The sequence below is a fragment of the Pelophylax lessonae genome (genome assembly GCF_965119305.1).
Source record: "Pelophylax lessonae genome assembly, chromosome: 13".
NCBI lineage: Eukaryota > Metazoa > Chordata > Amphibia > Anura > Ranidae > Pelophylax > Pelophylax lessonae.
In genome coordinates, this window is record NC_138780.1 from 205,320,941 (window position 1) to 205,348,582 (window position 27,642).

The following is a 27,642-nucleotide window of genomic DNA, read 5'->3' on the forward strand; positions in this document are numbered from 1 at the left end:
GGAATCGGATCGCATAGGTATGAACACCCGTGCAATCCGATTCCAGTGCGAACCAAAAAAAAGGGTCCTGCACCATTTTGGTACGAATGCCATGCGATTTTAGCCTTACATTTTGTATGGCTGAAATCGCATCGCACAGACATCGCATGTGATCTGCACAGCAATGCGGGGCGAATTACATGCGATATCTGGCATCGCACTAGTGTGAACCGACACTTTAACCACTTTACCACCGGAGGATTTTGCTGTCTTACGTCTGGGCCACTTTTTGCGATTCGGCACTGTGCGAATTTAACTGACAATTGCGCGGTCGTGCGACGCCGTGCCCAAACAAAATTTACGTCCTTTTTTTCTCACAAACAGAGCTTTCTTTTGGTGGTATTTGATCACCTGTGCGATTTTTACTTTTTGCGCAATAAACAAAAAAAGAGCGACAATTTTGAAAAAATAACAAATATTTTTCACATTTTTTTATATGAAATTCCCCCCCAAAAAATGTAAAAATCTAATTTTTTTTAAATTTTTGGCCAATTTGTTTTCTGCCACCTATGTTTGGTAAAAAAAATTATGATAAGCGTATTTTGATTGGTTTGCGCAAAAGTTATTGCGTTTACTAACTAAGGGAAAGATTTCTGTCATTTTTGGTGTTTTTTTTTTAACGCGTAATGGCGGCAATTTGCAATTTTTTTTGCGGGACTGCGACATTGCGGCGGACAGATCGGACCCTTAACTGACATTTTTGACACTTTTGGGGGTACCAGTGACATTACTACAGTAATCAGTGCTATACATATGCACTGTTACTGTAAAAATGACACTGACAGGGAAGGGGGTTAATTTTATTGGAGAGGGAGGGGTTAATGTATGCCTGGTGCTTACTAACGTGTGTGGGGGGAGGGGACTGTGTGACACAGGGACAGATCGGATGTTCAGCTATGCTGAACCCTGCAATCTGTCCCTATCTGTCACTTAGGAGATCCGCCCGCTCTGTTTACACAAGCGGGCGGATCTACTCACTCGATTCCCCGACGATCGGGGCAGAGCAGCGGTGATCGCCACCCCTCCTCCCCTGGCCTGACTCCCGCTGTGACTGAAAACAGCGGGAGCGCGCCTCCGGCGGCGCGCAAGCGCCGCCTACAGGGGGAGGAGTCCAGCGACGTAGGTCTACGTCGCTGGACGATAATGAGCCACATTGCTGCAGTAGCAGCAATGTGAGCAGTGGGAAAGTGGTTAAAATCTGCATAATTAACCACTTAAGCCCCGGAAGATTTTACCCCCATTCCGACCAGGGGGTATTTTGCGATTCGGCACTGCGTGAATTTAACGCACAATTGCGCGGTCGTGCGACGCTGTACCTAAACGAATTTGACGTCCTTTTTTTCCCACAAACAGAGCTTTCTTTTGGTGGTATTTGATCACCTGTGCAATTTTTTGATCATGCGCTATAAACAAAAAAAGAGCGTCAATTTTGCAAAAATAACAATATTTTTCACATTTTTTTATATGAAATTCCCCCAAAAAAAAATGTAAAAATCAAAATTTTTAAAAATTTTCGGCCAATTTGTTTTATGCTACCTATTTTTGGTAAAAAAAATCGCAAAAAGCGTATTTTGATTGGTTTGCGCAAAAGTTATCGCGTTTACTAACAAAGGGAAAGATTTTTGTCATTTTTGTTGTTTTTTTTTTAACGCGTAATGGCGGCGATCTGCGATTTTTTTTGCGGTACTGCGACATTGCGGCGGACAGATCGGACCCTTGACTGACATTTTTGACACTTTTGGGGTTACCAGTGACATTTCTACAGTAATCAGTGCTATACATATGCACTGTTACTGTAAAAATACACTGGTAGTGAAGGGGTTAACTTTATTTGGAAGGGAGGGGCTGTGTGTATCCCTAGGGGCGTGCTTTCTACTGTGATTGGCTGTGGCTCTAGCTGTAAGGACACTGATCAACGGATCTACATACCAGATCCGTTTTATCAGTGTCTTTGCAGCGAGGAGAATGACAGGCAGTTTGTTTACACAAGCTGCCTGACATTCTCCCTCTCCCCCGCCGATCGCCGAGTGGCCGGCGGACATCGGGTCCGCTGGTCACACGCGCGGGGGGTCCGTGACCACGCCTCCGGGGGCGCGCGCTCGCTCCCTAGACCCTCACAAGCAAGCAACGTAGCCCTACGTTAGTTTGCCTGTGAGGGGCTGACCGCCGACGTAGATAGTCGTGCGGCGGTCGGCAAGTGGTTAAAAACAAATTAATAAATGGTGTATAAATGGTGTATTCCATGCTGTTCATACTCACTCAGTCTCTATGAGATTCCTTTTCTGTATTCTGCAATAATCCTGGTTGATCCTGCTGCTCTCTATCTCCCCCTGCTGTCCATGGCCCCACTGCAGCTGGGGATTTTGCAGAGCAGTGTTGGCAGCTCTACACATGCTCAGTTTTCAGCGAGTTTCTATGCTGAGCATTTCCTCCCTATCACATCTGAGCAGCCCATGTGACTATAGAGTCACACATGTGGGCGTATACACAATGACAGCCCACCCCCTCCCTCCTCCTCCATGCCCACTAACCAGCTATACATGATGGTGGCACTGGCAAAGAGTTAAGAACCTCTGACAGCGTTTATATTGCTGCCTGTACCTTCCGGTCCCAGTGACACGTTACCTCTTGTCTGAGTATTACAGGGAATAGAAAGTGAGAGAAAATCTCCCCAATGGTGTCCGGGGCAACCAAACACAAATAAAAATGAGAGAATAAATAAATACTTAAAAATGTATCTAAACCTGAGTCCCTACTGAGAAAGTATGGGGTGGAGTCATGTTCCAATGATGTCATCACGTTTTAGTCCTGGGGTGTTGATGCAGAGCCATGATAGATCTGTATATGAGAACTGATTGCACATACTGGAGTACATATTGTGATTGGCGATCTGTTTTATTTCTCTTGTGAGTGTTTTATTCCTTCATTTTTTGTTTAATAAAATAGCAGTGAGCACTATTAGCTTCCCTCTTCTTTATATATTATATTTACGTGGCATGAGCTGGAGATTATTGGAGGAGGAGGAGTGAGAGAGACCTGCTTCTACCATTAAAATAGCAGTGAGCACTATTAGCTTCCCTCTTCTTTATATATTATATTTACGTGGCATGAGCTGGAGATTATTGGAGGAGGAGTGAGAGAAACCTGAATCTAGTATTAAAATAGCAGTGAGCACTATTAGCTCCCCTCTCCTTTTTAGATCATATTTACGTGGCATGAGCTGGAGATTATTGGAGGAGGAGTGAGACAGACCTGCTTCTACCATTAAAATAGCAGTGAGCACTATTAGCTCCCCTCTTTTTTTTATATGATATTTACTTTAGATGGCATGTGCTAGAGAGTGTTGGAGGAGGAGAGAGCGAGAGACCTGCTTCTACCATCAATACCAGCCTGGATGGGGTAATAGGCGCTGTCTGACCTCTTTTAACTATTTGAGGCCAAATATGGAGGTGAACTGATTGGATTTCTCATTAGGTGGAGTGTAAGAAGAGGATTTAGGAACTATGATTTGTACTTCTTTACTGGTGTGTGTATGTTTAAATATTATTTTCCTGTATGATCTGCAAATAGAGTATGCCATGTGTATTGTGTCCTGGTGTGCGTTGTACTTTATATATATTTTGTTTGTTACTGTATTTGATTTTGATTGCTTTATAGATTTGAGACAGTGATATCCCCTGAAGAAGAGGATGACACTTTTTTCTTCGAAACGTGTTGGGTTCACTGCCCCCTGGTTCCACACTTTGTAGAACCCAGAGGGTCTTCCACTACGTTGTTCACCCCATATTGGGGAAGGTGATACACGGACTCTGTATAACATAGGTATAGTTTTTATGCTGTTTGATATTTTTGGATTTTATACATGATTAATAAAATTGTATGTTTTTTTACTCTTGTTACACATTCTCTGTTTACCCACGAATTTCCTGGGGGTCAATTTCCTTTCAGTATTGATATTTTGGAATGTGGGATCAAATTAGGGTTGGTCTCCCCACCCATTTATTTATTGATTTTCGTCGGTCATGTTTTTTTCTGTGGATTATTTTCTTTTATGGGCATTTATTTGTTTGTATGCATATTGTTACATGTATGGAAGTGGTACGTCACATGTACATTATCTCACAAAAGTAAGTACACCCCTCACATTTCTGTAAATATTTTATTCTATCTTTTCATGTGACAACACTGAAGAAATGAGACTTTGCTACAATGTAAAGTAGTGAGTGTACAGCTTGTATAACAGTGTAAATTTACTGTCCCCTCAAAATAACTCAACACACAGCCATTAATGTCTAAACCGCAGGCAAATGTGAGTACACCTCTAACTGACAATGTCCAAATTGGGCCCAAAGTGTCAATATTTTGTGTCGCCACCATTATTTTCCAGCACTGCCTTAACCCTCTTGGGCATGGAGTTCACCAGAGCTTCACAGGTTGCCACTGGAGTCCTCTTCCCCTCCTCCATGATGACATCACAGAGCTGGGGGATGTTAGAGACCTTGCGTTCCTCCACCTTCTGTTTGAGGATGCCCCACAGATGCTCAATAGGGTTTAGATCTGGAGACATGCTTGGCCAATCCATCTCCTTTACCCTCAGCTTCTTTAGCAAGGCAGTGGTCGTCTTGGAGGTGTTTGGGGTCGTTATGTTGGAATACTGCCCCGCGGCCCAGTCTCTGAAGGGAGGGGATCATGCTCTGCTTCAGTATGTCACAGTACATGTTGGCATTCATGGTTCCCTCAATGATCTGTAGCTCCCCAGTGCCGGCAGCACTCATGCAGCCCCAGACCATGACACTCCCACCACCATGTTTGACTGTAGGAAGACACACTTGTCTTTGTACTCCCCACCTGGTTGCCACCACACACGCTTGAAACCATCTGAACCAAATAAGTTTATCTTGGTCTCATCAGAGCACAGGAGATGGTTCCAGTAATCCATGTCCTTAGTCTGCTTGTCTTCAGCAAACTGTTTGTGGGCTTTCTTGTGCATCATCTTTAGAAGAGGCTTCCTTCTGGGATGACAGCCATGCAGACCAATTTGATGCAGTGTGCGGCGTATGGTCTGAGCACTGACAGGCTGACCCCCCACCCCTTCAACCTCTGCAGCAATGCTGGCAGCACTCATACGTCTATTTCCCAAAGACAACCTCTCCATATGACGCTGAGCACGTGTACTCAACTTCTTTGGTGGACAATGGTGAGGCCTGTTCTGAGTGGAACCTGTCCTGTTAAACCACTGTATATAAAAACAAAAAGCAGAGCGCCTCTAAGTGTTATCAGTTTAATTAAAAGGGTAATGCAGGTACAGGAAAACTGCTCACATTTAAAACAGTATAAAATAGCTCATCTGTTAGGTGGTCTGCAGGAACACAGGGGTCCACGGCTGGATGTTAGTAGCTCTAAGAGATGGTGCAGGGGATGCTGAAGGAGGGAGATGTCTGGAGAGCCAAGAGACCAGATAGTAGGATGGTCAGCAGCTTCAGGAAGGTGTTCTGTTCCTCAGGGAGACACCTGGTGAGCCGAGAGACCGTTAGGTAGAATGGCTGTCGGCTTCAGAAGGGCGCCCTGCTCCTCAGTACATCCGGCGCCAACAGATAGGGGAGCCCAGCGAGACAGATCCAGCAGCCAAACGCACTGCGCTGGGCTCCCCTATCTGTTGGCGCCGGATGTACTGAGGAGCAGGGCGCCCTTCTGAAGCCGACAGCCATTCTACCTAACGGTCTCTCGGCTCACCAGGTGTCTCCCTGAGGAACAGAACACCTTCCTGAAGCTGCTGACCATCCTACTATCTGGTCTCTTGGCTCTCCAGACATCTCCCTCCTTCAGCATCCCCTGCACAATCTCTTAGAGCTACTAACATCCAGCCGTGGACCCCTGTGTTCCTGCAGACCACCTAACAGATGAGCTATTTTATACTGTTTTAAATGTGAGCAGTTTTCCTGTACCTGCATTACCCTTTTAATTAAACTGATAACACTTAGAGGCACTCTGCTTTTTGTTTTTATTTTCACTTTCAGAGCTGACTTCTCTCTGCAGCTGAGCTGGCCCTGAGTGTAATCTATTTCAGCCATCAACTACACCAGATTAATGACTATACATGAACTGCATACCCCTTGATGCTATATAGGTATGTGTGATGCGCCAACTCTTATCCTGCTTGTTAAACCACTGTATGGTCTTGGCCACCATCCTGCAGCTCAGTTTCAGGGTCTTGGCAATCTTCCTATAGCCTAGGCCATCTTTATGTAGGGTAATGATTCTTTTTTCAGATCCCCGGAGAGTTCTTTGCCATGAGGTGCCATGTTGAATTTCCAGTGACCAGTATGAGAGAGAGAGCGATAACACCAAATTTAACACACCTGCTCCCCATTCACACCTGAGACCTTGTAACACTAACGAGTCACATGACACCGGGGAGGGAAAATGGCCAATTGGGCCAAATTTGGACATTGTCACTTAGGGGTCTACTCACTTTTGTTGCCAGCGGCTTAGACATTAATGGCTGTGTGTTGAGTTATTTTGAGGGGACAGTAAATTTACACTGTTATACAAGCTGTACACTCACTACTTTACATTGTAGCAAAGTCTCATTTCTTCAGTGTTGTCACATGAAAAGATAGAATAAAATATTTACAAAAATGTGAGGGTGTACTTACTTTTGTGAGATACTGTATACGTGATCCTGCACAGCGCGGCTCTCCTGTAGCAGTAGAACTGCTATGGCGCGGTCGGAAAAAGCAAGTTAGTTAAAGCAGGTCAAAGACAGGTCAGAAGGCGTCTCAAACTGATGCCATTGATACAACCCCAAATCCCATCGACATCAGACCTAAATCTCCCAATTCACAACACAAATACTGATAAAAGCCTGATGACGTTCTAACCCCTCACCACTATACTTTAGATACCCTCACACTTTCACTCTTCTCAGTTCTATCTAAAACTAAACCACAATTTGGCTGGAGTTTGGCTTTAAATATAAGCAGCACAAATTGTTACATTTGGATGACTCATCTCGCTGTCTGCAGATTGTCGGTTAGATTTCTACATTATTTGTTTATTTTACAATTACATAATTTACTGACTTCCTGACACCAAGAATGGGATGATGTAACTAGAACAGGAGGGGACACAACTCTCACACCTCCCCATCCTGTAGAGCAGGGGTGTCCAACTCAATTTCATTACAGGCCGCATCAGCGTTATGGTTGCCCACAGAGGGCCGGTGTTCTGTCGAATAGTGCATAATGCCTCCGACGATCTGCGCATGCGCAGTACGTAACATCACTCCAGCTTATCTATTGATCAGCTGTTGTGACGTCAACACTGTGCATGCACAGATCATCTGGGGCATTATCCAATGAACTGCAAAGAGCGGAGGGAGAATCTAATTGTTAGATTCTGCCTCACTCTCTCTGTGCATATGTAAGACTTGAGCGACGGATTCCGCCCAGCAACACACCCAGTTCTGCACAGCAAGATCCGCCCTGCAACACACCCAAATCTGCACTGCAAGATCCGCCCAGCAACACACCCAGTTCTGCACTGCAAGATCCGCCCTGCAACACACCCAAATCTGCACTGCAAGATCCGCCCTGCAACACACCCAAATCTGTACAGCAAGATCCGCCCTGCAACACACCCAAATCCGCACTGAAAGATCCGCCCTGCAACACACCCAAATCTGTACAGCAAATCCGCCCTGCAACACACCCAAATCTGCACTGCAAGATCCGCCCTTCAACACACCCAAATCTGCACTGCAAGATCCACCCTGCAACACACCCAAATCTGTACCGCAAGATCCGCCCTGCAACACACCCAAATCCACACCGCAAGATCCGCCCTGCAACACACACAAATCTGCACTGCAAGATCCGCCCTGCAACACACCCAAATCTGTACAGCAAGATCCGCCCTGCAACACACCCTAGTCAGCACTGCAAGATCGGCCCTGCAACACACCCAAATCTGTACTGCAAGATCCGCCATGCAACACACCCAAATCCACACCGCAAGGTCCGCCCTGCAACACACCCAAATCTGCACTGCAAGATCCGCCCTGCAACACACCCAAATCTGTACTGCAAGACACGCCCTGCAACACACCCAAATCTGTACTGCAAGATCCGCCCTGCAACACACCCAAATCCGCACTGCAAGATCCGCCCTGCAACATACCCAAATCCCCACTGCAAGATCCACCCTGCAACACACCCAAATCCCCACTGCAAGATCCGCCCTGCAACACACGAAAATCTGCACTGCAAGATCCGCCCTGCAACACACCCAAATCCGCACTGCAAGATCCGCCCTGCAACACACCCAAATCCGCACTGCAAGATCTGCCCTGCAACACACCCAAATCCACACTGCAAGATCCGCCCTGCAACACACCCAAATCTGTACTGCAAGATACGCCCTGCAACACACCCAAATCTGTACAGCAAGATCCACCCTGCAACACACCCAAATCTGCACTGCAAGATCCGCCCTGCAACACACCCAAATCTGTACTGCAAGATACGCCCTGCAACACACCCAAATCTGTACAGCAAGATCCGCCCTGCAACACACCCAAATCCACACCGCAAAATCCGCCCTGCAACACACACAAATCTGTACTGCAAGATACGCCCTGAAACACACCCAAATCCGCACTGCAAGATCCACCCTGAAACACACCCAAATCCACACTGCAAGATCCGCCTTGCCACACACCCAAATCCGCACTGCAAGATCTGCCCTTCAACACACCCAAATCTGCACTGCAAGATCCACCCTGCAACACACCCAAATCTGCACTGCAAGATCCGCCCAGCAACACACCCAGTTCTGCACTGCAAGATCCGCCCTGCAACACACCCAAATCTGCACTGCAAGATCCGCCCTGCAACACACCCAAATCTGTACAGCAAGATCCGCCCTGCAACACACCCAAATCCGCACTGAAAGATCCGCCCTGCAACACACCCAAATCTGTACAGCAAATCCGCCCTGCAACACACCCAAATCTGCACTGCAAGATCCGCCCTTCAACACACCCAAATCTGCACTGCAAGATCCACCCTGCAACACACCCAAATCTGTACCGCAAGATCCGCCCTGCAACACACCCAAATCCACACCGCAAGATCCGCCCTGCAACACACACAAATCTGCACTGCAAGATCCGCCCTGCAACACACCCAAATCTGTACAGCAAGATCCGCCCTGCAACACACCCTAGTCAGCACTGCAAGATCGGCCCTGCAACACACCCAAATCTGTACTGCAAGATCCGCCATGCAACACACCCAAATCCACACCGCAAGGTCCGCCCTGCAACACACCCAAATCTGCACTGCAAGATCCGCCCTGCAACACACCCAAATCTGTACTGCAAGACACGCCCTGCAACACACCCAAATCTGTACTGCAAGATCCGCCCTGCAACACACCCAAATCCGCACTGCAAGATCCGCCCTGCAACATACCCAAATCCCCACTGCAAGATCCACCCTGCAACACACCCAAATCCCCACTGCAAGATCCGCCCTGCAACACACGAAAATCTGCACTGCAAGATCCGCCCTGCAACACACCCAAATCCGCACTGCAAGATCCGCCCTGCAACACACCCAAATCCGCACTGCAAGATCCGCCCTGCAACACACCCAAATCCGCACTGCAAGATCTGCCCTGCAACACACCCAAATCCACACTGCAAGATCCGCCCTGCAACACACCCAAATCTGTACTGCAAGATACGCCCTGCAACACACCCAAATCTGTACAGCAAGATCCACCCTGCAACACACCCAAATCTGCACTGCAAGATCCGCCCTGCAACACACCCAAATCTGTACTGCAAGATACGCCCTGCAACACACCCAAATCTGTACAGCAAGATCCGCCCTGCAACACACCCAAATCCACACCGCAAAATCCGCCCTGCAACACACACAAATCTGTACTGCAAGATACGCCCTGAAACACACCCAAATCCGCACTGCAAGATCCACCCTGAAACACACCCAAATCCACACTGCAAGATCCGCCTTGCCACACACCCAAATCCGCACTGCAAGATCTGCCCTTCAACACACCCAAATCTGCACTGCAAGATCCACCCTGCAACACACCCAAATCTGCACTGCAAGATCCACCCTGAAACACACCCAAATCCACACTGCAAGATCCGCTCTGCAACACACCCAAATCCGCACTGCAAGATCTGCTCTGCAACACACCCAAATCCCCACTGCAAGATCCACCCAGCAACACACCCAAATCCGCACTGCAAGATCCACCCTGCAACACACCCAAATCTGCACTGCAAGATCCACCCTGCAACATACCCAAATCCACACTGCAAGATCCACCCTGAAACACACCCAAATCCACACTGCAAGATCCGCCCTGCAACACACCCAAATCTGTACAGCAAGATCCGCCCTGCAACACACCCAAATCCGCACTGCAAGATCTGCCCTGCAACATACCCAAATCCGCACTGCAAGATCCCCCCTGCAATACACCCAAATCTGTACTGCAAGATCCGCCATGCAACACACCCAAATCTGTACAGCAAGATCCGCCCTGCAACACACCCAAATCCACACCGCAAAATCCGCCCTGCAACACACACAAATCTGTACTGCAAGATACGCCCTGAAACACACCCAAATCCGCACTGCAAGATCCACCCTGAAACACACCCAAATCCACACTGCAAGATCCGCCTTGCCACACACCCAAATCCGCACTGCAAGATCTGCCCTTCAACACACCCAAATCTGCACTGCAAGATCCACCCTGCAACACACCCAAATCTGCACTGCAAGATCCGCCCAGCAACACACCCAGTTCTGCACTGCAAGATCCGCCCTGCAACACACCCAAATCTGCACTGCAAGATCCGCCCTGCAACACACCCAAATCTGTACAGCAAGATCCGCCCTGCAACACACCCAAATCCGCACTGAAAGATCCGCCCTGCAACACACCCAAATCTGTACAGCAAATCCGCCCTGCAACACACCCAAATCTGCACTGCAAGATCCGCCCTTCAACACACCCAAATCTGCACTGCAAGATCCACCCTGCAACACACCCAAATCTGTACCGCAAGATCCGCCCTGCAACACACCCAAATCCACACCGCAAGATCCGCCCTGCAACACACACAAATCTGCACTGCAAGATCCGCCCTGCAACACACCCAAATCTGTACAGCAAGATCCGCCCTGCAACACACCCTAGTCAGCACTGCAAGATCGGCCCTGCAACACACCCAAATCTGTACTGCAAGATCCGCCATGCAACACACCCAAATCCACACCGCAAGGTCCGCCCTGCAACACACCCAAATCTGCACTGCAAGATCCGCCCTGCAACACACCCAAATCTGTACTGCAAGACACGCCCTGCAACACACCCAAATCTGTACTGCAAGATCCGCCCTGCAACACACCCAAATCCGCACTGCAAGATCCGCCCTGCAACATACCCAAATCCCCACTGCAAGATCCACCCTGCAACACACCCAAATCCCCACTGCAAGATCCGCCCTGCAACACACGAAAATCTGCACTGCAAGATCCGCCCTGCAACACACCCAAATCCGCACTGCAAGATCCGCCCTGCAACACACCCAAATCCGCACTGCAAGATCTGCCCTGCAACACACCCAAATCCACACTGCAAGATCCGCCCTGCAACACACCCAAATCTGTACTGCAAGATACGCCCTGCAACACACCCAAATCTGTACAGCAAGATCCACCCTGCAACACACCCAAATCTGCACTGCAAGATCCGCCCTGCAACACACCCAAATCTGTACTGCAAGATACGCCCTGCAACACACCCAAATCTGTACAGCAAGATCCGCCCTGCAACACACCCAAATCCACACCGCAAAATCCGCCCTGCAACACACACAAATCTGTACTGCAAGATACGCCCTGAAACACACCCAAATCCGCACTGCAAGATCCACCCTGAAACACACCCAAATCCACACTGCAAGATCCGCCTTGCCACACACCCAAATCCGCACTGCAAGATCTGCCCTTCAACACACCCAAATCTGCACTGCAAGATCCACCCTGCAACACACCCAAATCTGCACTGCAAGATCCACCCTGAAACACACCCAAATCCACACTGCAAGATCCGCTCTGCAACACACCCAAATCCGCACTGCAAGATCTGCTCTGCAACACACCCAAATCCCCACTGCAAGATCCACCCAGCAACACACCCAAATCCGCACTGCAAGATCCACCCTGCAACACACCCAAATCTGCACTGCAAGATCCACCCTGCAACATACCCAAATCCACACTGCAAGATCCACCCTGAAACACACCCAAATCCACACTGCAAGATCCGCCCTGCAACACACCCAAATCTGTACAGCAAGATCCGCCCTGCAACACACCCAAATCCGCACTGCAAGATCTGCCCTGCAACATACCCAAATCCGCACTGCAAGATCCCCCCTGCAATACACCCAAATCTGTACTGCAAGATCTGCCCTGCAACACACCCAAATCCACAGTGCAAGATCCGCCATGCAACACACCCAAATCCACACCGCAAGATCCGCCCTGCAACACACCCAAATCCACACTGCAAGATCCGCCCTGCAATACACCCAAATCCACAGTGCAAGATCCACCCTGCAACACACCCAAATCTGCACTGCAAGATCCGCCCTGCAACACACCCAAATCTGCACTGCATGATCCGCCCTGCAACACACCCAAATCCGCACTGCAAGATCTGCCCTGCAACATACCCAAATCCGCACTGCAAGATCCCCCCTGCAATACACCCAAATCTGTACTGCAAGATCTGCCCTGCAACACACCCAAATCCACAGTGCAAGATCCGCCATGCAACACACCCAAATCCACACCGCAAGATCCGCCCTGCAACACACCCAAATCCACACTGCAAGATCCGCCCTGCAATACACCCAAATCCACAGTGCAAGATCCACCCTGCAACACACCCAAATCTGCACTGCAAGATCCGCCCTGCAACACACCCAAATCTGCACTGCATGATCCGCCCTGCAACACACCCAAATCTATACTGCAAGATCCACCCTGAAACACACCCAAATCCACACTGCAAGATCCGCCTTGCAACACACCCAAATCCACACTGCAAGATCCGCCCTGCAACACACCCAAATCTGCACTGCAAGATCCACCCTGCAACACACCCAATTCTGCACTGCAAGATCCGCCCTGCAACACACCCAAATCTGCACTGCAAGATCCACCCTGCAACACACCCAAATCTGCACTGCAAGATCCGCCCTGCAACACACCCAAATCTGCACTGCAAGATCCACCCTGAAACACACCCAAATCCACACTGCAAGATCCGCCCTGCAACACACCCAAATCTGCACTGCTAGATCCACCCTGCAACACACCCAAATCCACACTGCAAGATCCACCCTGAAACACACCCAAATCTGCACTGCATGATCCGCCCTGCAACACACCCAAATCTGTACTGCAAGATCCACCCTGAAACACACCCAAATCCACACTGCAAGATCCGCCTTGCAACACACCCAAATCCACACTGCAAGATCCGCCCTGCAACACACCCAAATCTGCACTGCAAGATCCACCCTGCAACACACCCAAATCTGCACTGCAAGATCCGCCCTGCAACACACCCAAATCTGCACTGCAAGATCCACCCTGCAACACACCCAAATCTGCACTGCAAGATCCGCCCTGCAACACACCCAAATCTGCACTGCAAGATCCACCCTGAAACACACCCAAATCCGCACTGCAAGATCCACCCTGAAACACACCAAAATTCGCACTGCAAATCCGCCTTGCAACACACCCAAATCCACACTGCAAGATCCGCCCTGCAACACACCCAAATCTGTACTGCAAGATCCGCCCTGCAACACACCCAAATCTGTACTGCAAGATCTGCCCTGCAACACACCCAAATCTGTACTGCAAGATCTGCCCTGCAACACACCCAAATCCGCACTGCAAGATCCACCCTGCAACACACCCAAACCTGTACTGCAAGATCTGCCCTGCAACACACCCAAATCCGCACTGCAAGATCCGCCCTGCAACACACCCAAATCTGTACTGCAAGATCTGCCCTGCAACACACCCAAATCTGTACTGCAAGATCCGCCCTGCAACACACCCAAATCTGCACTGCAAGATCCGCCCTGCAACACACCCAAATCTGTACTGCAAGATCTGCCCTGCAACACACCCAAATCTGTACTGCAAGATCCGCCCTGAAACACACCCAAATCCGCACTGCAAGATCCCCCCTGCAATACACCCAAATCTGTACTGCAAGATTTGCCCTGCAACACACCCAAATCCACAGTGCAAGATCCGCCCTGCAACACACCCAAATCTGTACTGCAAGATCTGCCCTGCAACACACCCAAATCCACAGTGCAAGATCCGCCATGCAACACACCCAAATCCACACCGCAAGATCCGCCCTGCAACACGCCCAAATCTGCACTGCAAGATCCACCCTGCAACACACCCAAATCCGCACTGCAAGATCCACCCTGCAACACACCCAAATCCGCACTGCAGGATCCGGCCTGCAACACACCCCAATCTGTACTGCGAGATCTGCCCTGCAACACACCCAAATCTGCACTGCAAGATCCACCCTGCAACACACCCAAATCTGCACTGCAAGATCCACCCTGCAACACACCCAAATCTGTACTGCAAGATCTGCCCTGCAACACACCCAAATCCACACTGCAAGATCCGCCCTGCTATACACCCAAATCCACAGTGCAAGATCCACCCTGCAACACACCCAAATCTGCACTGCAAGATCCGCCCTGCAACACACCCAAATCTGCACTGCATGATCCGCCCTGCAACACACCCAAATCTGTACTGCAAGATCCACCCTGAAACACACCCAAATCCACACTGCAAGATCCGCCTTGCAACACACCCAAATCCACACTGCAAGATCCGCCCTGCAACACACCCAAATCTGCACTGCAAGATCCACCCTGCAACACACCCAAATCTGCACTGCAAGATCCGCCCTGCAACACACCCAAATCTGCACTGCAAGATCCACCCTGCAACACACCCAAATCTGCACTGCAAGATCCGCCCTGCAACACACCCAAATCTGCACTGCAAGATCCACCCTGAAACACACCCAAATCCACACTGCAAGATCCGCCCTGCAACACACCCAAATCTGCACTGCAAGATCCACCCTGCAACACACCCAAATCCACACTGCAAGATCCACCCTGAAACACACCCAAATCTGCACTGCATGATCCGCCCTGCAACACACCCAAATCTGTACTGCAAGATCCACCCTGAAACACACCCAAATCCACACTGCAAGATCCGCCTTGCAACACACCCAAATCCACACTGCAAGATCCGCCCTGCAACACACCCAAATCTGCACTGCAAGATCCACCCTGCAACACACCCAAATCTGCACTGCAAGATCCGCCCTGCAACACACCCAAATCTGCACTGCAAGATCCACCCTGCAACACACCCAAATCTGCACTGCAAGATCCGCCCTGCAACACACCCAAATCTGCACTGCAAGATCCACCCTGAAACACACCAAAATTCGCACTGCAAATCCGCCTTGCAACACACCCAAATCTGTACTGCAAGATCCACCCTGAAACACACCAAAATTCGCACTGCAAATCCGCCTTGCAACACACCCAAATCTGCACTTCATGATCCGCCCTGTAACACACCCAAATCTGAAGTGCAAGATCCACCCTGCAACACACCCAAATCTGCACTGCGAGATCCACCCTGCAACACACCAAAATCCACACTGCAAGATCCGCCCTGCAACACACCCAAATCCGCTCAACAACAATAGTATTCCGCCGGTGACTCCACTTATGACGTCGCTCGCTCAAGTCTCGCGCATGCACAGAGAGAGCAAGGCAGAATCTGACAATTAGATTCTCCCCCTGCACTTTGAAGATCATCAGATAATGCCTCTGATGTTCTGCACCTGCACAGTGTTGACATCATGCCAGCTGATCAATAGATCATCTGAGGCATTATCCAATGGGATTCACTATTCGACAGATCACTGGTTCTATCTGTAGGACTAAACGTCCAGAGCACCCCGACCTTCCTTACATCAGATGTCAAGAGTCCCCCACCCTCCCTTACAACTCAGTCAGTGTCAGTGGGTGGAATAGTGCCCCATCACTGGTGTCAGTGGGAGGAATAGTGCCCCATCATTGGTGTCAGTGGGAGGAATAGTGCCCCATTACTGGTGTCAGTGGGGGGAATATTGCCCCATCATTGGTGTCAGTGGGAGGAATAGTGCCCCATCATTGGTGTCAGTGGGAGGAATAGTGCCCCATTACTGGTGTCAGTGGGGGGAATATTGCCCCATCATTGGTGTCAGTGGGAGGAATAGTGCCCCATCATTGGTGTCAGTGGGAGGAATAGTGCCCCATCATTGGTGTCAGTGGGGGGAATAGTGTCCCATCATTGGTGTCAGTGGGAGGAATAGTGCCCCATCATTGGTGTCAGTGGGAGGAATAGTGCCCATCATTGGTGTCAGTGTGTGGAATAGTGCCCCTAGGGCCAGATAAAGGCAAGCGACAAGCCACAGCTGGCCCTCGGGTCGCAGTTTGGAGACCACTGCTGTAGATAATCAGCATCTGCCTTGACAAATTCTTTGGTGACTGGATGAAGGTGTCTGTGCTCCATGTGGATACAAGGCACGTGTCAAAAACAAGGACTGCAGGCCATTTCATGTGGCCTTCATACCTATTCTGCAGCTACCTTTATCACCCCCACCTTGTCTCAGCAGTCGGCAGCAAAGAGGAGGACAGAACTCCTCCTACAGTCCCTGCGCCTCTCTGTGCAGCCGCAGCACCTCTTGCCTCTCCCTCCCCTGGTCTCAGAATTCAGCAGACTCCAGCCCTCCTTTGGTCCTCCTCCAGACTTTGCACTTTCTGCTTACCAGCTCCCCATCTTCTTCCGGGCAGCAGCATAAGGTAAGGGGGGTGCACAGTGATGTAAGGGAGGGTGGAGGACTCGTGACTTCTGATGGTGGGGGGCTCTTGGCAGAAAAAAGGCTTGACGCTTATAAGCTCTTGTAAAGTGTTTAGGTGCGTCAAGCGTGAACTCATTTCTTTGGCCAGAATAATAATTTATTCTGGCCATTGAAAAAAAGTAATGCTTAAGTACTAAACGTGTCTAGAACTTAGGCGCATTTAGGAGCATCCGCCAAAACGCCGCTGCTCCTGGACGCACTGGCTGTGGGTTTTTCTTCTGCCTCTAAACACCTCTAAGCTTTGGTTCACACCAGTGCGGCTTTGAAATCTCGCTACTAATCAGCGCGATTTTGATGAGCCATTTTATTGTGTCTTTTTATTTAATTTACAGAAGTCAACGCAAGTCGCAATGGAATTGGCAAAAAATAGCGCAGGAACCTCAAGGAAGTCAATTCGAAGGGTTCCATTGCCGGCAATGGGGTGAAAATTGCATTGGTGTGAACCAGGGCTGAAAGCGGAGTTCCAGCCTAGGGGCATAAAAATTAAAAGTCAGCAGCTACAAATCCTATAGCTGCTAACTTTTAATATAAGGACATTTACCTATCCATGGAGCCCGAGATGTCGGCACCCAAAGCCGACCTGTCCATCGGCGCCGGGTGCAGGAGCCGGCATTCTTACTAAGGGAAACCTTAGCCTGTTTCTTACTGTGCATGCATGAGTCGTGCTGCACTTTCTGAATGGTGCCGCTGTCTTCTAGGACCTGTGCGTGTCTCCCAGAAGGCAGCGGGGGAAGGAGGAGGGGCCGCAAATGACGTAGGTTGCCGAGGCACCCTTACACGGAAGTGGGTACCTGTTTTTGACTGGTATCAGCTCCCCCCACCACCCTGAAAGGTGTGAAATGTGAAGGGAAGGAAGCAGTAAAGTGGAGATTCCACCTTTGGGTCGAACTCTGCTCTAACGCCTGTGTGTAGATGGACACCTAGGCAGGGCCGGTGCTAGACTATTTTATGCCCTAGGCAAGACCAGCTACTTGCGCCCCCCCCCCCCAAAAAAAAAGTAAAATAAAAAGGGTAGGGGTTAAAAACTTCTCTATGTCATACCCAGTGACCCTGATCTGATGGTTCCTCCATGTTTTTCGGTCGTACCCAGTGACCCCCATATTCCTCCATGTCACACCTGGGGACCCTGATGTCATTCTATGTCACACCCAGGGACCCTGATGTTTTTCCATGTCACATTCTGGGACCCCAATATTCCTTCATGTCTTGCTGTCATACCCACTGACCCCGATGTTCCTCCATGTCACACCCAAGGAACCCCGATTTCCTCCATGTCATGCTGTCATACCCAGTGACCCCAATGTTCCTATATGTCACACCAGGGGTCCCTGATGTTCCTCCATGTCATACCCGGAGAGACCCTGATGTTTTTCCATGTCACACCTGGGGACCTCAATCCCCCATGGCACACCCAGGAACCCCAATTCCTCTTGGCACACCTGGTCACCCTGAATCCCTGTTACACCCGGTGACCCCTATCCCCCATGTCACACCTGGTGACTCCGATTCCCCATAACACACCTGGTGACCCTGATTCCCTTTCACACCAGGGATCCTCCATGTCACACCCAGGGGCCCCGATCCCCTGTTCTGGGGAGTGGCCTGCGCTCTGTCCTCCTTCACTGTGATTCCTTTTCCTAGGACACTCCTCTCCTGGACCACAGTGCTCACCACAGCTCCAGCCGAAGAGGATCATCATACAGGCAGCACTCCGGTGGGCTCCCTTCCTGCCTCTTGGGGCCCCCCCAACATTGGTGGAAAGCCAAGGCTTGGTAGTTCCGCTACTGCCCCAGACACCTAGCATCTTCCTCTGTCCCTTCTTACTCCCCCACTGCTGCCCCTCCCCTCAGCTCACAGGGATCATTAATAAAGGAGAGTGCCGACTCGTGGCTCCGCCCCTAGGTGCCAATGCGCCCTAGGCGGCTGCCTAGTTTGCCTAGTGGAAGCACCGGCCCTGCACCTAGGCTATCATGCTGGGACATTTAGAGGCAGAAAAAAAAAAACGCCAAATGCCCATAGGAGCAGAAAACACACCCAGTGTGCATGCAGCCGGGGTTGGGGTATCTTCCTGACACTCATTAGAAGGGAAGAAGTGCCTCAGAGAAGCTGCGAGATGTCTTCAATGTTACAGGACAGATCCAGTACAACGTGACTGACATCTACCAGATCCCATTACCAGGATTAATGAAAACCTTCACAGATACATTTATTGTCTGTTATGACTCATCCACTTTGTGAAGATTGTTTGTTACATTTCTTCATTATTTGTTACATATTACATCTCCTGCATTACATTTGGATGACTCATCCAGCTTGTTCAGTTTAGTCCAGTTAGGCTCGGTTCACATCTGGCGGGGGTTCCCGCTGTGGGTTCGCACCTAAACCCGCTGCTGTGACCACATGCACAGAAAAATGTGCTGTATGCATGCGGGTACCATTAGTCCTAAAACTGCACTTGCAGTTCCCGTGCGGACTGCGATTCCAGAAATGGTGCAGGGACCTTTTCCCTGAGTTTCTGGAGGCACCGCAGCCCAAATGAGCAGAGCCACAGAGGTGGGAACTTAGTGTTAGGGCAGAGGTCTCCAAACTTTCCAAACAAAAGGGCCAGTTCACAGTTCTTAAAGCAGAATTCCACCCAAAAGTGGAAGCTCCACTTATCTGCTCCCCCCCCCCCCGATGCCACATTTGGCACCTTTTTGGGGGGGGGGGGAGCGGATATCTGTCAAAAATAGGTACCTGCTCCCACTTCTGTGTAAGGGTGCTGTGGAGAACTATGTAATTTGCAGCCCCACCTCCTTCCTCCTACTGAATCCTAGGAGACACACATAGTGCCCCATCTAGTGGTGTCAGTAAAAGGAATAGTTTCCCATTATTGGAGTTAGTGAGAGGATTAGCATCCCACCATTGGTGTCAGTGGGAGGAATAGTGCCCCATCATTGGTGTCAGTTGGTGGAAAAGTGCCCCATCATTGATGTCAGTAGGGGGGATGGTGTCCCATCATTGGTGTCAGTGGGAGGAATAGTGTGCCATCATTGGTGTCAGTGGGAGAAATAGTGTCCCATCATTGGTGTTAGTGGGAGGAATAGTGTCCCATCATTGATGTCAGTGTCAGGAATAGTGTCCCTTCATTGGTGTCAGTGGGAGGAATAGTGCCCCATCATTGGTGTCAGTGGGAGGAATAGTGTCCCATCATTGGTGTCAGTGGGAGGAATAGTGCCCCATCATTGGTGTCAGTGGGAGGAATAGTGCCCCATCATTGGTGTCAGTGGGAGGAATAGTGCCCATCATTGGTGTCAGTGGGAGGAATAGTGCCCCTCATTGGTGTCAGTGGGAGGAATAGTGTCCCGCTCATTGGTGTCAGAGGGAGGAATAGTGCCCCATCATTGGTGTCAGTTGGAGGAATAGTGCCCCATCATTGGTGTCAGTGGGAGGAATAGTGTCCCATCATTGGTGTCAGTGGGAGGAATAGTGTCCCATCATTGGTGTTAGTAGGGGGAATGGTGTCCCATCATTGGTGTCAGTGAGAGGAATAGTGCCCCATCATTGGTGTTAGTAGGGGGAATGGTGTCCCATCATTGGTGTCAGTGGGGGGAATAGTGTCCCATCATTGGTGTCAGTGGGAGGAATAGTGCCCCATCATTGGTGTCAGTGGGAGGAATAGTGCCCCATCATTGGTGTCAGTGGGAGGAATAGTGTCCCATCATTGGTGTTAGTAGGGGGAATAGTGTCCCATCATTGGTGTCAGTGAGAGTAATGGTGCCCCATTTTTAGTGTCAATCAGAGGAATAGTAGCTCCATTGTTTGGTCTCAGAAGGAGTAATAATGCCCCCTTGTTGGTGTCGGTAAGAAGACTAGTGCCCCATCAATAGTGTTAGAGGGAGCAAGTGTCCAAGTGTTGGTGTCGGTTAGAGGAATTGTGCCCCATCATTGCTGTCTTTGAGGGGAATTGTGCCCCAAGGGTCAGGTAAATGCCAGGATAAGACCACATCTGACCCATGGGGTGTAGTTTGGGGACCATTGAAGTAGAGCTCTGCCTGGCTGTATATTAAGGCAAACAAACTGTCTATGGATTTGTAGTTACCTGTTTTTTCCATGACATACCGGTGACAAAGATGGTGACATTTCTACATATGTTGCAATTGGACCATTTGATGTTTCAATCCAATCTTCATCACCAGTATGTGTAGAAAGGCACAAGTAACTTAATGACAGACAGGTTATATACCGTATTATCCAGCCAGGCTGGACTCTAATTGGACCACATTACATGACCGAGGGGGGGGGGGGGGGTCATTCAAATTTAACAATTTGTGCTCCTCACTATTTAACAATTCACTAATAGTGAAGAAAAGTTTTAATTTCACTCAAATTTTTGAAAAAAAATTCTGTCTTTTCAGCAAAATTTTACCATTTTGGCAAAATGCCCTGAAGTGAATAAAATGTGAAATTGCGGTGGTTTTGGTGGTTTTTAGGTGGCCGCCCGTTACAGGAGCTCTCCAGGACCTGGCCAAAACTTTCCTTTATTATTGTACAATATTTTTTACAAAAACAAAACAAAAGAATCTATCAGGAAATAAGAAAGATAACAAAACTTAAAGGAACAGTACACAAATAATCTAATATACGCACAGAAAAAGGGGTAAAACACAAAAACAAAAAATCCCACAAAATTAAATAAAATCGATTGATTGCCCTTTTTTCAAAAATTCTCACCGAAGCAACTCAATGAGCAAAACCTAAGAGTTTCCACTGTGGGAAAGTGTCACCAGCTACAGAATCGGTCATTTCGCAGTGAAACCAATTTTGCCAAAATCACTCGGCTCATCCAGAACCAAAAACCAGAAAAGTACGACACCCCAAACCAAGGAAGAGGACGAACCCTGCCCTGGGAACCGAAGGCATTCTGAAGGCGGCTGTGACACCTGGAGAACACCACATGGCCCTGCAGAGGGCTGGTAGTCACCGAGCTGCTCGATCACCTAAACAGCCGCTTCCAAAGGACACCGCCATTTCCCTGCCAATCAGCAATGAGGGGGAGGAGCCAACTGGAAAGGTTACTCACTCCCTTTTTTGACAGGGGATAACCTTGGGATGGGGTGGGTGGGGTAATTATGTGATATCATCCCATGGTTACATAATTACAAAGTATATTTCATACAGCAACATAGCGATATTGTTACATTGTATAATAGAATGACATGGTGATGTCACCATTGGGTCATATGAATACATAGTGGAATCGTCATGCAGAGGATCCTTATATTATATTATATTGGAATATGAATAAATCCGAGATCCAAGATGGGGGGGGGGGCACTGTAAACTTTTGGGAATCACAATTTTATTCTTTATATACCCCACTCTAATGGGAGACCCCAATACATGACCAGCCCCCAATACATAACCAGCCCCCCAATACATGACCAGCCCCCCCAATACATGACCAGCCCCCCCAATACATGACTAGCCCCCAATACATGACCAGCCCCCCAATACATGACCAGCCCCCCAATACATAACCAGCCCCCAATACATGACCAGCCCCCAATCCCCCTTATTGGTATACCTAGGTGTCAGTTAGACGGCAGTTAATGTCACTGTTAGTGATAGTTGGGGGCAGGGAAGTATTGGGGTGTGTGATGCCAATGTTGGGGTACAGTTGAATGGCAGAATGCAGTTGGGGTGATGGTGGAGGTTTTGGGGTGGGAGGCTTATATATCTCCTATAATGACAGGGGGTAGGGTGGTGGGATGGCAGTAGTGGGGTAAAGGAGGATGATGATGACAAAGGGTGGGGCGGGAGCATGTCAGAAGTGAGGTAAAGGGGGGGATGATGATGATGGGAGGTAGGGTGGTAGGAAGCTGGCATGAGGTACAGAGGGATGATAATAAGGATGATGATAATAGGGTGTAGGGTGGTGGGATACCAGCAGTGGGGTACAGAAAGATGATAAAGATGGGGATGATGGTGACAGAGGGTATTGTGATGGGATCTCAGAACTGGGGTACAGGGGGGGTATTGATGACAGGGGGTAGGGTGGTGGGATGCCAGCATTGGAGTACAGGGGGATGATGATGACAGAGGGTAAGGTGGTGGGATGCCAAGTACAGGTGGGAGTATAATGATGAGGAAAAAGACAGGGGGCAGGGTGATAGGATGTCAGCAGTGGGGTACAGGGGGGATGATGATGACAGTAGTGGGGTACAGGAGGAGGATGATGATGTCAGTAGTGGGGTACAGGAGGATGATGAGGATGATTATGACGGGGGGTGGTATAATGTCAGTATTGGGGTACAGGAGGATGATGATGACAGTAGTGGGGTATAGAGGATGATAATGACAGTATTGGGGTACAGGGGGATGATGAGGATTATAATGACAGGAGGGGTTGGGAGGGGTTGGGTGGTATGATGTCAGTAGTGGGGCAAAGGAGGAGGAGGAGGATGTTGATGACAGTAGTGGGCTACAGGAGGAATATGAGGATGATGATGACAGTAGTGGGCTACAGGAGGATGATGATGACAGTAGTAGGGTACAGGAGGATGATGAGGATGATGATGACAGTAGTGGGCTACAGGAGGATGATGATGACAGTAGTGGGGTACAAGAGGATTATGGGGATGATGATGACGGGGGGGGGGGGTGATGTCAGTAATGGGGTAAAGGAGGATGGTGATGATGACAGTAGACTGGTACAGGAGGAGGATGAGGATGATGATGACGGGGGGGGGGGGGTTGGGTGGTATGATGTCAGTAGTGGGATACAGGAGGATGATGAGGATGATGATGTCAGTAGTGAGGTACAGGAGGATGATGATGTCAGTAGTGGGGCACAGGAGGATGATGAGGATGATAATGTCAGTAGTGGGGTACAGGAGGATGATAATGTTAGCAGCAGAGTACAGGAGGATGAGGAGGATGATGATGTCAGTAGTGGGGTACAGGAGGATGATGAGGATGACAGTAGTGGGGTACAGGAGGATGATGATGAGGATGATGATATCAGTAGTGGAGTACAGGAGGATGATGATGATGATGACGACAGTAGTGGGGTACAGGATGATGAGGATGATGACAGTAGTGGGGTACAGGAGGAGGATGATGAGGATGACAGGGGGGGTTGGGTGGTATGATGTCAGTATTGGGGTACAGGAGGATGAGGATGACAGTAGTGGGGTACAGGAGGATGATGAGGATGATGATGATGACGGGGGTTGGGTGGTATGATGACAGTAGTGGGGTACAGGAGGATGAGGATGACAGTAGTGGGGTACAGGAGGATGATGAGGATGCTGAGGATGATGATGACAATAGTGGGTACAGGAGGATGATGATGACAGTAGTGGGGTACAGGAGGATGATGATGATGACAGAGGGGGTTGGGTGGTATGATGTCAGTAGTGGGGTACAGGAGGATGATGATGTCAGTGGTGGGGTACAGGAGGATGATGAGGATGACAGGTGGGGGGGTACAGGAGGATGATGAGGATGATGATGTCAGTAGTGGGGTACTGGAGGATGAGGATGTCAGTAGTTGGGTACAGGAGGATGATGATGATGTCAGTAGTGGGGTACAGGAGGATGATGATGATGTCATTAGTGGGGTACAGGAGGATGATGATGACAGTAGTGGGGTACAGGAGGATGATGATGTCAGTAGTGGGGTACAGGAGGATGATGATGTCAGTAGTGGGATACAGGAGGATGATGGGGATGACAGGTGGGGGGTAGAGGAGGATGATGATGTCAGTAGTGGGGTACAGGAGGATGATGGGGATGACAGGTGGGGGGTACAGGAGGATGATGATGTCAGTAGTGGGATACAGGAGGATGATGAGGATGATGGGGATGACAGGTGGGGGGGTACAGGAGGATGATGGGGATGACAGGTGGGGGGGGTACAGGAGGATGATGAGGATGACAGGTGGGGGGTACAGGAGGATGATGAGGATGACAGGTGGGGGGTACAGGAGGATGATGAGGATGACAGGTGGGGGGTACAGGAGGATGATGAGGATGATGATGACAGTAGTGGGGTACAGGAGGATGATGATGTCAGTAGTGGGGTACAGGAGGATGATGAGGATGATGATGTCAGTAGTGGGGTACAGGAGGATGATGAGGATGATGGGGATGACAGGTGGGGGGTACAGGAGGATGATGGGGATGACAGGTGGGGGGTACAGGAGGATGATGAGGATGACAGGTGGGGGGTACAGGAGGATGATGAGGATGATGATGACAGTAGTGGGGTACAGGAGGATGATGATGTCAGTAGTGGGGTACAGGAGGATGATGAGGATGATGATGTCAGTAGTGGGGTACAGGAGGATGATGAGGATGATGGGGATGACAGGTGGGGGGTACAGGAGGATGATGGGGATGACAGGTGGGGGGTACAGGAGGATGATGGGGATGACAGGTGGGGGGTACAGGAGGATGATGGGGATGACAGGTGGGGGGTACAGGAGGATGATGGGGATGACAGGTGGGGGGTACAGGAGGATGATGAGGATGACAGGTGGGGGGTACAGGAGGATGATGAGGATGATGATGACAGTAGTGGGGTACAGGAGGATGATGATGTCAGTAGTGGGGTACAGGAGGATGATGAGGATGATGATGTCAGTAGTGGGGTACAGGAGGATGATGAGGATGATGGGGATGACAGGTGGGGGGTACAGGAGGATGATGAGGATGACAGGTGGGGGGTACAGGAGGATGATGAGGATGACAGGTGGGGGGTACAGGAGGATGATGAGGATGATGATGACAGTAGTGGGGTACAGGAGGATGATGATGTCAGTAGTGGGGTACAGGAGGATGATGAGGATGATGGGGATGACAGGTGGGGGGTACAGGAGGATGATGGGGATGACAGGTGGGGGGTACAGGAGGATGATGAGGATGACAGGTGGGGGGTACAGGAGGATGATGAGGATGATGATGACAGTAGTGGGGTACAGGAGGATGATGATGTCAGTAGTGGGGTACAGGAGGATGATGAGGATGATGATGTCAGTAGTGGGGTACAGGAGGATGATGAGGATGATGGGGATGACAGGTGGGGGGTACAGGAGGATGATGAGGATGACAGGTGGGGGGTACAGGAGGATGATGAGGATGACAGGTGGGGGGTACAGGAGGATGATGAGGATGATGATGACAGTAGTGGGGTACAGGAGGATGATGATGTCAGTAGTGGGGTACAGGAGGATGATGAGGATGATGGGGATGACAGGTGGGGGGTACAGGAGGATGATGAGGATGACAGGTGGGGGGGTCAGGTGGTCTCCTCTGCCGGAGGAATGGCATAGATTGGGGATCTGGGGTGGGAATGTGACGTCAGAGCCGGCCGGCAGTGGTGATTTCGGGGCTCCCATGGTCAGGGTGTGACGTCAGGGGGGAGCTGTCAGTGTCATGACGTCATGCAGTACCTTGAGGCTCCGGCGGACCGGCCTCTCGATGATCGCCAGCTCATGCAGGTCCTCGATGTAACCGAACAGCCCGGCCTGACTGAAGTCCATCCTGGAGAGGAGATCAGGGAGCCGCAGCGGGCATCATCCGGGCTCTTCACATGGCAGGAGATCCGAGGAGCGGGGGAGGGGGGGAGGAGCCGGGGGAGGGGAGGACTACACTCAGCACAGGGACTGGGAATACTGGGCAGAGGGACTGGTATCACTGGAGTCCGGGACTGGGGATAATGAACATTGGGACTGGGGACACTGGGCACAGGGACTGAGGGGACTGGGGATAATGGGCACAGGGACTGGTGACACTGGATTTGAGGAGTGCTGATATTGGGCACAGGGACTGGTGGACTGGGAGCACTGGAGTCAGGGACTGGGGATACTGGACATTGGGACTGGTAATACTGGAGGCGGGACTGGGGATAATGGGACTGGGACTGGTGATAATGGAAACCTGAACTGGTGACAGTGGAGCCCGGGACTGCTGATGTTGGGCACAGGGACTGGGAATACTGGGGCCTTAGACTGGTGATACTGGGCACAGGGAATTGTATTGAAGGTCAAAGAGATGGATATTACTGGGCACAGGAACTGGGAGTACTGGGCACAGGGACTGGGAATACTGGGCACAGAGACTGGGAGTACTGGGCCCAGAGACTGGGAGTACTGGGCACAGAGACTGGGGGAACTGGGCACAGGGACTGGGAATACTGGATACAGGGACTGGGAATACTGAGCACAGGGACTGGGAATACTGGATACAGGGACTGGGAATACTGAGCACAGGGACTGGGAATACTGGGCACAGGGACTGGGAATACTGGATACAGGGACTGGGAATACTGAGCACAGGGACTGGGAATACTGGGCACAGGGACTGGGAATACTGGGCACAGAAACTTGGGGAACTGGGCACAAGGACTGGGAATACTGGGCACAGAGACTGGTGGAACTGGGCACAGGGACTGGGAATACTGGGCACAGGAACTGGGGATACTGGGCACAGGGACTGGGAATACTGGGCACAGGGACT

General features: G+C 50.1%; 1 protein-coding gene across 1 annotated transcript in view; it reads right to left on the bottom strand.

Annotated features, from left to right (window-relative positions):
- Nucleotides 1-26,771, bottom strand: part of PPP4R4 (protein phosphatase 4 regulatory subunit 4) — a 211,914-nt gene extending 185,143 nt beyond the window's left edge. Inside the window, exon 1 of the mRNA XM_082275364.1 lies at nucleotides 26,577-26,771. Within this exon, the coding sequence (XP_082131490.1) occupies nucleotides 26,577-26,666 (90 nt within the window). The 5' untranslated portion in view covers nucleotides 26,667-26,771. The remainder of the gene's footprint in view (nucleotides 1-26,576) is intronic.
- Between the last annotated feature and the right edge of the window lie 871 nt (nucleotides 26,772-27,642).